This window comes from Erythrolamprus reginae, chromosome 3 (assembly GCF_031021105.1).
Source record: "Erythrolamprus reginae isolate rEryReg1 chromosome 3, rEryReg1.hap1, whole genome shotgun sequence".
NCBI lineage: Eukaryota > Metazoa > Chordata > Lepidosauria > Squamata > Dipsadidae > Erythrolamprus > Erythrolamprus reginae.
The window spans coordinates 255,681,660-255,695,580 of record NC_091952.1 but is presented as its reverse complement, the minus strand read 5'-3'; the positions used below and the strand labels follow the sequence as shown (position 1 = coordinate 255,695,580).

Genomic DNA, 13,921 nt, shown 5'->3' with positions numbered 1-13,921 from the left:
CACCTCCCTTATGAAACCAGGTTGCAACACCTTGGTCTCTTCAGCCTTGAAAGATGGAGTTTAAGAGGTGACTTGATCAAAGTGTATAAAATCCTGCATGGGATAGAAAAGGTGGATAGAGAAAAATTATTTTCATTATCACACAATCCTAGGACGAGGGGGCCCTCCCTAAAGCTCAGAGGTAAGAAAGCGAGGACAAATCAAGGGAAATATTTCTTTACCCAGAGGGTCATTGGTTGATGGAATTCCCTTCCAGAAGAGGTTGTGACAACTGTCAGCCTGGAGAGCTTCAAGGCAGGATTAGACAGATTCATGGATGCCAAGTGTATCAGTGGTTAACGAAACGGATGTCCATGTGCCGCTTCTATGTTGGTTGAGGCAGGCAGTCGGTGTTAGTGGGGGGGTCAGAGGTCGACCTCTAGGCTTCTCCCTTGTGGGGTGCCTCAGGGGTCGGTCCTCTCCCCCCTTCTATTTAATATCTACATGAAACCACTGGGCGAGATCATCCAAGGGCATGGGGTGAGGTAACATCAGTACGCAGATGATACCCAGCTGTACATCTCCACCCCATGTCCAGTCAACGAAGCAGTGGAAGTGATGTGCCGGTGCCTAGAGGGTGTTGGGGTCTGGATGGGTGTCAACAGATTCAAACTCAACCCTGATAAGACGGAGTGGCTGTGGGTTTTGCCTCCCAGGGATAAATCCATCTGTTCATCCATTACCCTGGGGGGGATTATTGACCCCCCTCAGAGAGGGTCCGCAACTTGGGTGTCCTCCTAGATACACAGCTTACATTAGAGAACCATCTTTCGGCTGTGGCAAGGAAGGTGTTTGCCCAGGTTCGCCTGGTGCACCAGTTGCGGCCCTATCTGGACCAGGAGTCACTGCTCACAGTCACTCATGCCCTCATCACCTCGAGGCTCGACTACTGTAATGCTCTCTACATGGGGCTACCTTTGAAAAGTGTTCGGAAACTTCAGATCGTGCAGAATGCAGCTGCGAGAGCAGTCATGGGCTTACCTAGGTATGCCCATGTTTCACCATCACTCCGCAGTCTGCATTGGTTGCCGATCAATTTCCGGTCATAATTCAAAGTGTTGGTTATGACCTATAAAGCCCTTCATGGCATCGGACCAGAATATCTCCGGGACTGCCTTCTGCCGCACGAATCCCAGTGACCGATTAGGTCCCACGGAGATTAGGATTGCCCCCACCCTCCTTGCCTTTCGCAAACTCCTTAAAACCCACCTCTGCCGTCAGGCATGGGGGAATTGAGACATCTCCCCCTGGTTTACATAATTTATGCATGGTATGTTTGTGTGTATGTCTTCCTTTATAATAAGGGTTTTTAAGATATTTTAAATATTAGATTTGTTATTGTACATTGTTTTATTTAATATTGCTGTGAGCTGCCCCGAGGCTATGGACAGGGGCAGCATACAAATCTAATAAATGAAATGAAATGAAATGAAATGCAGTGCACCAGTGTGCAGGTAAGTGGAAGCCATCACTGAGGCACTGATGGTCAATTGTGCACACCTTTAGGAAACATCTCCTTAGTTCTAGGTTGCTTCGCTGCTTAATTATATTACCAAAATGCAGCTTTGAGATCAGTGATGGCGAACATATGGCACAGGTGCCACAGGTGGCACGCACAGCCATATATGCTGGCACATGAGTGGTTGCTCCAGCTTAGCTCCAGCGTGCATGTGTGTGCCGGCTAGCTGATTTTTGACTGGCACAGAGGCTCTGAGAGGGCGTTTTTGGCTTCCAGAGAGCCTCCGAAAGGATGGGGGAGGGCATATTTACCCTCCCTCCGCTCCAGGGAAGACTTTGGACCCTGGGGAGGGCAAAAGACAAGTCTACTGGTGTTCTGTCGGGCTCTCTGGTAGAATCCTCCCAAAATTGCACAGATACAATTTCATACACGCACATGTTTGAAAATTCAAAACAATGTTCTTTATAATGAAAATTCACTTAAACCAAGCCCTCTTTTGGGATAGCAAAGAGCACTCGTCTCCAAACAACCTGGTAATTTGTACAAGTCCCTTATCAGTTCTGTGATATTTAGCTTGCAGCTGTGAGGCAATTCACAATCCTTCTTCTTTCACAAAGTGAAACACACTTTGCTCTGGTTTAGTTTCAAAGCCGGGAAAAATCAGCACACAAAAGGTCAAAGTCAGTAAAGCAGTCACGAAACACAACGATCAGATAATCCTCCACAATGGCCAAACCCACAGGCTGCTCTCTATAGCAGCCTCACAAATCACCACAGCCCCACCCAACCACAGGTGGCCTCATTTTCTTTGATAATAATCTCTCAGTTGTTGCCTATGCATCGCTCTCCGCATGCGTGGCTGTATCATTAACTCTTGTTCCGAATCCAAGGAGGAGAGAGATAATTGATCTCCTTCTGAGCTGTCTGCCACACTCTCCTCCTCCCTGTCACTCATGTCTTCTTGGTCAGAGGAGCCTTCATCATCAGATTCCACCGGGGACAAAACAGGCCTGCAGCATGTGGATGTCTCCCCCACATCCACAGTCCTTGGGGCAGGAGCTGGGCCAGAGCTAACCACAACAACTGGGCCCACCAGAATTTGGGAAACAGAACATTTCTGGACTTCAGAGAGGCTCCAGGGGGCAAGGAAAGGTGTTTTTGCCCTCCCTATGCATTGAATTATGGGTGTGGACACGTGCATGCTTTTTCAGCACCCGAGGAAAAAAAGGTTCCGCATCACTGTCTAGACCTTTAGTTACATAGACCACTGTGACAATCTGAGACTGGGCCAAGTCCAAAAATGGCAGGGAATTCCAGAGTGCAGCCTGGCAGTCTGACATATCCCAGCGACCGATTAGGTCCCACAGAGTTGGCCATCTCGAGGTCCCGTCGATGAAACAATGTTGTCTGGCGGGGCCCAGGGGAAAAGCCTTCTCTGTGGCGGCCCCGACCCTCTGGAGCAAACTCCCTCTGGAGATCAGAACTGCCCCCACCCTCCTTGCCTTTCGCAAACTCCTAAAAACTCACCTCTGCCGTCAGGCATTGGGAAATTGATTCCCCCGGGCCGTTCCATTTTATGTATGGTTTGTTTGGGATGCATGACTGTTTTTTATAATAAGGGTTTTAAATTGTTCTTTTTTAACCATTTGATTTTTTTACTATGTATTGTTGTGCCGGTGCCTGGAGGCTGTTGGGGCCTGGATGGGTGTCAACAAACTCAAACTCAATCCAGACAAGACGGAGTGGCTGTGGGTCTTGCCTCCCAAGGACAATTCCATCTATCCGTCCATCACCCTGGGGGGAGAATCATTGACCCCCTCAGAGAGGGTTCGCAACTTGGCCGTCCTCCTCGATCCACAGCTCACATTAGAGAAACACCTTTCAGCTGTGGCGAGGGGGGCGTTCGCCCAGGTTCGCCTGGTGCATCAGTTGCGACACTATTTGGACCGGGAGTCACTGCTCACAGTCACTCATGCCCTCATCACCTCGAGGTTCGACTACTGTAACGCTCTCTACATGGGGCGACCTTTGAAAAGTGTTCGGAAACTTCAGATCGTGCAGAATACAGCTGTGAGAGCAGTCATGGGCTTCCCTAATTATGCCCATGTAACACCAACACTCCGCAGTCTGCATTGGTTGCCAATCAGTTTCTGGTCACAATGCAAAGTGTTGGTTATGACCTATAAAGCCCTTCATGGCACCGGACCAGATTACCTCAGGGACTGCCTTCTGCGGCACGAATCCCAGTGACCGATTTGGTCCCACGGAGATTAGGATTGCCCCCACCCTCCTTGCCTTTCGCAAACTCCTTAAAACCCACCTCTGCCGTCAGGCATGGGGAAATTGAGACTTTTTCTCCCCCTAGGCCGTCACAACTGTATATATGGTATGCTTGTATGTATGTTTGGTTTTTATATATTAAGGGGTTTTAAATTTGCTTTTAGTATTGGATTTTATTGAACATTGTTTATGATTGTTGTTAGCCGCCCCGAGTTTTCGGAGAGGGGCAGCATATAAATCCAATAAAACTTGAAACTTGAAACTTGAAGTCGCTCCGAGTCTCTGGAGAGGGGCGGCATACAAATCTAATAAATAGATAGATAGATAGATAGATAGGTAGGTAGGTAGGTAGGTAGGTAGATGATAGATAGATAGATAGATAGATAGATAGATAGATGATAGATAGATAGATAGATAGATAGATAGGTAGATTGATAGATGATAGATAGATAGATAGATGAGATAGATAGATAGATAGATAGATAGATAGATAGATAGGTAGGTAGGTAGGTAGGTAGGTAGGTAGATGATAGATAGATAGATAGATAGATGATAGATAGATGATAGATAGATAGATAGATAGATAGATAGATAGATAGATAGGTAGATTGATAGATGATAGATAGATAGATAGATGAGATAGATAGATAGATAGATAGATAGGTAGGTAGGTAGGTAGGTAGATGATAGATAGATAGATAGATAGATAGATAGATAGATAGATAGATGATAGATAGATGATAGATAGATGATAGATAGATAGATAGATAGGTAGATTGATAGATGATAGATAGATAGATAGATAGATGAGATAGATAGATAGATAGATAGATAGATAGATAGGTAGGTAGGTAGGTAGGTAGGTAGGTAGGTAGGTAGATGATAGATAGATAGATAGATAGATAGATAGATAGATAGGTAGGTAGGTAGGTAGGTAGGTAGGTAGGTAGGTAGATGATAGATAGATAGATAGATAGATGATAGATAGATAGATAGATAGGTAGATTGATAGATGATAGATAGATAGATAGATGAGATAGATAGATAGATAGATAGATAGATAGATAGGTAGGTAGGTAGGTAGGTAGGTAGATGATAGATAGATAGATAGATAGATAGATAGATAGATAGATAGATAGATGATAGATAGATAGATAGATAGATAGATAGGTAGATTGATAGATGATAGATAGATAGATAGATGAGATAGATAGATAGATAGATAGATAGATAGATAGATAGGTAGGTAGGTAGGTAGGTAGGTAGGTAGATGATAGATAGATAGATAGATAGATAGATAGATGATAGATAGATAGATAGATAGATAGGTAGGTAGGTAGATTGATAGATAGATAGATAGATAGATAGATAGATAGATAGATAGATGACAGATAGATAGATAGATAGATAGGTAGATAGGTAGATTGATAGATGATAGATAGATAGATAGATGAGATAGATAGATAGATAGATAGATAGATGATAGATAGATAGATAGATAGATAGATAGATAGATAGATAGATAGGTAGGTAGGTAGATTGATAGATAGATAGATAGGTAGATTGATAGATGATAGATAGATAGATAGATAGATAGATAGATGATAGATAGATAGATAGATGAGATAGATAGATGATAGATAGATAGATAGATGATAGATAGATAGATGATAGATAGATAAATAGATAGATGATAGATAGATAGATGATAGACAGATTAGATAGATAGATAGATGATAGATAGATAGATAGATAGATAAATAGATAGATAATAGATAGATAGATGATAGATAGATGATAGATAGATAGATAGATAGATAGATAGATAGATAGATAGATAAATAAATAAATAAATATCAGCCATCAACAGGCACATAGAAAAGGACATTTCGAGACTATGCAAAAGAGGCCAATCAAGCATCTGCAAAGAGAACAAACAGACTCCACCAGCACCCAGATCAGCCTAGATTTAACTCCAAGGTTAACCTCAGAGCAGCAATTAAGTAAAACAATAGCTCAATCAAGAAACTGCCAAAGAGTCATCAGTAAACAACCCAACCCAAGAATGACTAAGGCCAAACCCACCCATACTGACAGGGCAAGACACCAAAATATAATGAGAGGGTTACCGGTAGTTTAAAAAAAAAAAAAAGATTGGAGGAAAAATTGTCAGCAATCTTGTTATTCCTTGTTACTTCTTTTTATATATTAGATATATAAAATAAAATTGTTGTTTAACAATTAATTTTGTATTTATTATTTATGATTTGGGTGATAAGAGCGAAACTAGCAATGGTCAAGATTCAGGTAATAATATAGAAAATACCAACGTAAATGTGAAATTAATAGGCTGATAAAACAAAACTAAAATTAGAAAGCTGTAGCAGCAATGCCAACAAGTAGGTTGGCAAGTGTGTAAATCGTTGAGTGTTCAAGATACAATTGTAACTGTGAATGATGTTATTTATATGTTTGTATAGGTCATATTTTGTTTTCGTTTTTGTGATTTCTTTTTTTTCTTCTGTATTTCTTTTAATGTAAATAATTAATAAAGATATTTTTTTTAAAGAAAAAAAATGAGAGGGTTACGTTCTTCTCCTCTTCTGGTTGTTGCTACTACTGTTGTTGCTCCTCCTCCTCCCCCTCCTCCTCTTCTTCGTATTATTATTATTATTATTATTATTATTATTATTATTATTATTATTTATTAGATTTGTATGTCGCCCCTCTCCGAAGACTCGGGGCGGCTCTTCTTCTTCTTCCTCCTTCTCCTCCTTCTCTGCTTCTCCTCCTCCTCCTCCAACTTCTGGAGGTAAGCTGTTCCACAGATTAATTGTTTTGACTGTCAAGAAATTTCTACTTAGTTCTTAGTTGCTCCTCTCCTTGTTTAGTTTCCACCCATTGCTTCTTGTTCTACCTTCAGATGCTTTGGACAATTCTTCTTCTTCTTCCTCCTCTTCTTCTTCTTCTTCTTCTTCTTCTTCTTCTCCTCCTCCTCCTCCTCCTCCTCCTCCTCCTTCCCCTTCTCCTTTTTATTTTCTTCTCATTCTCCTTTTTTTCTCCTCCTCCTTTTCTCCTCCTCCTTCTCCATTTCCTCCTTCTCACACATCCCACTCTTCAGTCTCTGATGATGTTACCCAGTTAGTGTTATGAAACATCTTCAAGACAACAAGCAAGCTGAGGGGGCCTCACTTTAACCCTGAGCTTCAAATATTCTCCTTTATTGGCAGAGATCAGTTCCTTTGTACCTTAAACCTTTGTGCCTTCCTTCCTTCCTTCCTTCCTTCCTTTCACTTTTATGCTGCCCTTCTCCGAGGACTTGGGGAGGCACAAATGAGACTCTTTTGGAAGGGGAGGAGGCATGGGGGGCAATATGAATCTCTGGTGGGAGCTGATTCCAGAGGGCCAGGGCCCCCACAGAGAAGGCTCTTCCCCTAGGCCCCACCAAACGACATTACCTGGAGAAGGCTGGCTTTGTGGGACCGAACCGGTCGCTGGGATTCATGCAGCAGAAGGCGGTCCCGCAGGTAATCTGGCTTGATGCCGTGTAGGGCTTTATAGGTCATAAGCAACACTTTGAATTGCGTCTGGAAACTAATTGGCAGCCAATGCAGTCTGTGGAGGGTTGCAGAGCTACGTGCATGTCAGGGCAAGCCATGAGTCAATTGCCAAGCATTTAAATTTTGAATTACACAACCTCATGGATCCTTCAAGTGCTCCTACCGTGTGAAACAAAATAGAACTGGAAGGGATCCTGGAGGAGATCTTTTCAGATCATAAATGGTCACGAGTTAACTTTTTTTCAGTGCCATTGTAACTGTGACTAGATTGTAACTGTGTTTTTGCTATGCTGCAATTTCGGTGAGGTTCCCCTCGCTGGGAAACCCCACCTCCAGACTTCCGTTGCCAGCGAAGTGCCCGTTTTTGCCCTGCTGGGATTCCCTGGCAGCATCACAAAAACACTGAAGTCCAGAGGGGAGGGGAGCCTCAGGGTAATCCCAGCAGTGCAAAAACGGGTGCTTCGGCTGGCAAAAGGGGTGAGTTTTGGGCTTGCACGCATTAATCGCTTTTCCGTTGATTCCTATGGGAAACATTGTTTCGTCTTACAAACTTTTCACCTTACAAACCTCGTCCCGGAACCAATTAAGTTCGTAAGATGAGGTATCACTGTACGTGGGTTTTTTGTGACCGTTTCTTTCCAAATGAGGCTTCAGTTTTGCCTGGTCCACTTGACAAAGAATGACCCAATGCTCTGAATAGTCAGGTTTGCTAAAGAGGAGATGGAACAGTTTGTGACTCATTGGATGACTTGTGCTAAGTTTTGGCTTCAGGGGAAGAAAACAACTGATTGTGTATCATCCAAACAAACAGTCCTCACTGTAAGTTCTTTCAACGTGGGGAGATAAGAGCTGCTACGCCTAGAAACCTCCTCGCTGCCCCACTTTGGTCTAGTCTAACTTCCTGTGTGAATCCAGCTCGACTGTTTTTGTAATTCGACCTGTTCTGTGACTTGGGCCAATTGAGTCAATTCAATTTATCAGATTAGATTAGATTAGATTTATTGGATTTATATGCCGCCCCTCTCCGCAAACTCGGGGCAGCTCACAACAAAGTAAAAACAATACATAATAGCAAATCCAATACCCACCAATCCAATTACAATGTTAAGCTAAAAAATTCATTCAAAACAACCCCAGAATATTTTTTAAAAATCATACACCAAAACAACATGGGCAAGGGGGAGATGTTTCAGTTCCCCCATGCCTGATGGCAGAGGTGGGTTGTAAGGAGTTTGCGAAAGGCAAGGAGGGTGGGGGCAATCCTAATCTCAGGGGGGAGCTGGTTCCAGAGGGTCGGAGCCGCCACAGAGAAGGCTCTTCTCCTGGGGCCCGCCAACCAACATTGTTTAGTTGACGGGACCCGGAGAAGACCCACTCTGTGGGACCGAACCGGTTGCTGGGATTCGTGCGGCAGAAGGCGGTCCCGGAGATATTCTGGTCCGGTGCCATGAAGGGCTTTATAGGTCATAACCAACACTTTGAATTGTGACTGGAAACTGATCGGCAACCAATGCAGACTGCGGAGTGTTGGAGTGATATGGGCATACTTAGAGAAGCCCATAATTGCTCTCGCAGCTGCATTCTGCACAATCTGAAGTTTCCGAACACTTTTCAGATTTGCAGATGATACTAAGCTGGCAGGAATAGCTAGATAGGCTCAAGATCCAGATGGATCTTGACATTAATTTTCAAAATTCAGCAAAACATGTGACATGCATACACACACACAAACAAACAAACATATATATTTTTCTATCGACTTATCCTGTTATACCCAAATATAGGAGGAGCTTAATGCTTCCTTTTGACTTTCGGCCCAACCCAGGGCCATATCCAAAGCAGTTAATTAATTTTTTCATAGCCAACAAACAAACTCATTTTCAAATTCAGCAAAAATACTTGCCTGCAGAGTTTGTGAGTGCTTTACTCAAGCAGGAGTCCCTACATTATTTTGGACAAATGGCAGTCTAATTTCTCCTCTAAGTGGTGGAGAGCTCACAACCTCCACAGGCAAGTTGTTCCACTGGTTGGTCGCTCTCACCGCCAGAAAGTTCCTTCTTATTTCCAGGTCGAATCTCTCTTTGGTCAGCTTCCATCCATTATTCCTTGTCTGGCCTTCTGGTGCCTTGGAAAACAGCTCAACCCCCTCCCCTCCTATCATGTCTCCCCTTGTCCTTCTCTTTGCCAGACTGGGAATGCCTAGTTTAATGAAAAGAAGGACCAGTGGGGACATGATAGCAGTGTTCCAGTATCTCAGGGGTTGCCACAAAGAAGAAGGAGTCAACCTATTCTCCAAAGCACCGGAGGGTAGAACAAGAAGCAATGGGTGGAAACTAAACAAGGAGAGAAGCAACATAGAACTAAGGAGAAATTTGCTGACAGTCAGAACAATTGATCAGTGGAACAATTACATAGAAACATAGAAGACTGACGGCAGAAAAAGACCTCATGTTCCATCTAGTGCCCTTATACTATTTCCTGTATTTTATCTTACAATGGATATATGTTTATCCCAGGCATGTTTAAATTCCGTTCCTGTGGATTTACCAACCACGTCTGCTGGAAGTTTGTTCCAAGCATCTACGACTCTCTTTCAGTAAAATAATATTTTCTCACGTTGCTTTTGATCTTTCCCCCAACTAACTTCAGATTGTGTCCCCTTGTTCTTCTGTTCACTTTCCTATTAAAAACACTTCTCTCCTGGACCTTATTTAACCCTTTAACATATTTAAATGTTTCGATCCTGTCCCCCCTTTCCCTTCTGTCCTCCAGACTCTACAGATTGAGTTCATGAAGTCTTTCCTGATACGTTTTATGCTTAAGACCTTCCACCATTCTTGTAGCCCGTCTTTGGACCCGTTCAATTTTGTCAATATCTTTTTGTAGGTGAGGTCTCCAGAATTGAACACAGTATTATTCCAAATGTGGTCTCACCAGCGCTCTATATAAGGAGATCACAATCTCCCTCTTCCTGCTTGTTATACCTCTATCTATGCAGCCAAGCATCCTACTTGCTTTTCCTACCGCCCGACCACACTGCTCACCCATTTTGAGACTGTCAGAAATCACTACCCCTCAATCCTTCTCTTCTGAAATTTTTGCTAACACAGAACTGCCAATACAAAAGTTTGCCTCCAGAAGTTGTGAATGCCCCAACATTGGAAGTTTTTAAGCAGATGTTGGATAAGTATCTGTCTGAAGTAGTATAGGGGGTTGGGCTAGAAGACCTCCAAGGTCCCTTCCAACTCTGTTGTTATTATTACTATTACTAGCCATGCCCAGTTCCTGCAACCGTTCTTCATACGTTTTAGTTTCCAGTCCCCTTATCATCTTAGTTGCTCTCTTCTGCACTATCTACAGAGTTTCAATGTTTTTTTATTGTAATATGGTGACCAAAACTGGATGCAAGACTATAGGTGTGGTCTAACTAAGGCTTTATAGACTGAGTCTGCGGAGAGGGGCGGCATACAAATCTAAATAATAAATAGATAAATATTGGTACCTCCCTAGTCCTGCATTGCATCCCTCTGTTAATGAAACTCAGGATTGTTTATTTATTCATTTGTCCAATACACAAGTACATAGGAAGAAAATAGACATGTGATAATATAAAAAGGGGTGAAAGTGGGCTTAGAGGAGAGAATATATCACAGGAAGAGAATATATAAGATAGGTGAAAGAAAGGAAAGACAATTGGACAGGGGACGAAAGGCACACCAGTGCACTTATGCACGCCCCTTACTGGCCTCTTAGGAACCTGGAGAGGTCAATCGTGGAGAGTCTAAGGGAGAAGTGTTGGGGGTTAGGGGTTGACACAATTGAGTCCGGTAATGAGTTCCACGCTTCGATAACTCGATTGTTGAAATCATTTTTTTAACAGTCAAGTTTGGAGCGGTTCGTATTGAGTTTGAATCTGTTGCATGCTCTTGTGTTGTTGCGGTTGAAGCTGAAGTAGTCATTGACCGGTAGGACATTGCAGCATATGATCTTGTGGGCAATACTCAAATCGTGTTTTAGGCACCGTAGTTCTAGGCTTTCTAGGCCCAGGATTGTTAGTCTATTTTCGTAGGATATTCTGTTTCGAGTGGAGGAGTGAAGGGCTCTTCTGGTGAAATATCTTTGGACATTTTCAAGGGTGTTGATGTCTGAGATGTGGTATGGGTTCCAGATAGATGAGCAGTAGTCTAGGATGGGTCTGGCAAAAGTTTTGTAGGCTCTTGTGAGTAGAGTGAGATTGCCTGAGCGGAAGGTGCGTAGGATCAGGTATTGGACTGTATTGGATTGTATGCTTAGACTTCAGCAAAGGATTCCAGCAGGGGGCTGGACTAGAAGACCTCTAAGGTCCCTTCCAACCTTGTTTTGTTAATTGATTAGTGGAAGGGCTCACAGCAGAAGATGTGAGTGTTTCATCCCTGGAGGCTTTGAAGAAGAGACCGGCGAGTCTGAAGGGTCTGCACGCTTGAGTAGGAGTGGGGCTGGACTAGAAGACCTCCAAGGTTCCTTCCAGCCTCATTCCGCTTCGCTCTCCTCGCGTTGAACCCCAAATCGCAAAAAACACCCTGTAGGATGGCAGAGGAGGGAGAGGCGGCGCTCGCCCAGCCCCGACGCGAGAAACGAAAGCGCAGCGCATCCAGGCGGAGACCCGGGGGAGGGGAAGGATCCAGCTGCGCAACGCCCAGCCCGGGTTGGATTCGCCTAGCGCCGCACGTGGCCGCCTGCCCGCCCGCCCGCCGCAGCCCCCTCCCCAGCCCAGCCGCCCGCTTCTTCTCCCCCCACATCCTGAGACGTCGCCAAGCCAGCTGCATCTCTCGCGCTCCGTCTCCCTCTCTCCAAAGCGCAACAAGAAAAGAGCCGGCGGCGCGCAAAGCATCGGAGAGCGCCAAGCAGCGATGAAGGCGCCTTTGGCCATCCTCTTGGCCGCCTGCCTCTGCGTGGACAACGGTGAGGCCTCATCCCCGCAAATCCCCCCCACCCCTTCCTTTCTCGCCCCCTCCCCATCGCCCCCCTTCGCGCTTGGAGTGGAGTCCCGGAAGAATCTGGAGCGCGCGCGCGTCCCCGTCCCCGCGCGACTGGCGGCTCCGGAGCCCCCGGAGGAGGGCGGTGGCATCCAGGAGTGTTCCCCAAAAGGAAGCACGGGGTTGGAGGGGGCAGACGGGGGTGGATCGCGTTTTCCTCCCCTCCTGCCCGAGCTCTTGTGTGTTTACTTATTTTTCCCTTCCTTCCCACCGCCCCTTGTTTGTTTGGTTTTTCCTTCCTTGCTTCCTCTCTCCTTCCTTCCCTCGTTTACATATTTTCCTTTCCTCCCCCTCGTTTATTTATTTCCCTCCTGAATTTTCCTCCTTCCCTCCCTCCTTCCTACCTACCTACCTTTCTTTCCCTCCCTCATTTACTTATTTTCCTTCCTTCCCTCCCACCCCCCCTTCCCTTCCTTCTTGTCTACCTACCTCATTTATTTAGTTTCCCCCTCCCTCGTTTCCCCCTCCCTCGTTTACCTTTCCTTCCTACCTACCTACCTACTTACCTACCTAACGCTTTATTTATTTTCTCTCCCTCCCTCATTTACTTATCCTTCCTTCCTTCCTTCCTTCCTTCCTTCCTTCCTTCCTTCCTTCCTTCCTTCCTTCCTCATTTATTTATTTTCTCTCCCTCCCTCGTTTACATTAATTGATCGATGGATTGATTGGATTTCTAAGCTGCCCTCCAGGGGACTCAAGGCAGCTTACAGCAATGTTTCCCAACCTTGGCAACTTGAAGATATTTGGACTTCAACTCCCAGAATTCCACAGCCAGCGAATGCTGGCTGGAGAATTCTGGGAGTTGAAGTCCAAATATCTTCAAGTTGCCAAGGTTGGGAAGCACTGGCTTACAGCATAAAAAGAATACCCTCCCTCACTCCCTCCCTCCCTCCCTCCCTCCCTCCCTCCCTCCCTCACTCACTCACTCACTCACTCATTTTCCCTCCCTCCCTCCCATTTCTTTCTCCCCTTTCTTCCTGCTTCATTCATTCTTTTTTCTCCCCCCACTTTCCCTTTCCTCCAGCAAAGGCCAAGAAATGACTTTCTAAACTCCTCTTAATTCATTGGGCAGGGGGATTCTCTGGTGAAGGGGGAGGGGGATACCAGGAAGAGAAAATGCTTTCTGCACATGGTCAGGGGCAGACCCTCTTCTAGATCAGACCCTGCTCACACCAGGTTCCCATGGTGGGGGGTCCTGGAGAGGGAGCTGTTTTGTTGTTTTCCTTATTATTCAATGCCAGCCTGCAGAAGGGCGCCTGTCTGGGGGCTTATGGGGCGACCCAGGTGGGATGGCTGTTATGGAAGGCAGGGGAGGAGATTCCCATCCTCAGGTTCCCAAATCTGCTCCCAGAATTGGTGTTTCCTTAATTGCAAATTCCCTTCTGTTTATTTTATAAATAAGGTGCCTTAAGTTGATTTCATATTGTTTGTGGACCACTTCAGTAGAATAGAAATAGAATAATAGGGTTGGGTGGGGACCTTGGAGGTCTTCTAGCCCAACCCTCTGCTTAGGCAGGAAACCCTACACTACTTCAGACAGATGGTTATCCAACATCTGCTTAAAAACT

The 13,921-nt window shown here is 44.9% G+C and overlaps 1 protein-coding gene across 1 annotated transcript in view; it reads left to right on the top strand.

Moving 5' to 3' along the window:
- The first annotated feature begins 11,944 nt into the window (after nucleotides 1-11,944).
- Nucleotides 11,945-13,921, top strand: part of LOC139166038 (lymphocyte antigen 6E-like) — a 29,940-nt gene continuing 27,963 nt past the window's right edge. Inside the window, exon 1 of the mRNA XM_070749297.1 lies at nucleotides 11,945-12,279. Coding sequence (XP_070605398.1) covers nucleotides 12,228-12,279 — 52 coding nt within the window. The 5' untranslated portion in view covers nucleotides 11,945-12,227. The remainder of the gene's footprint in view (nucleotides 12,280-13,921) is intronic.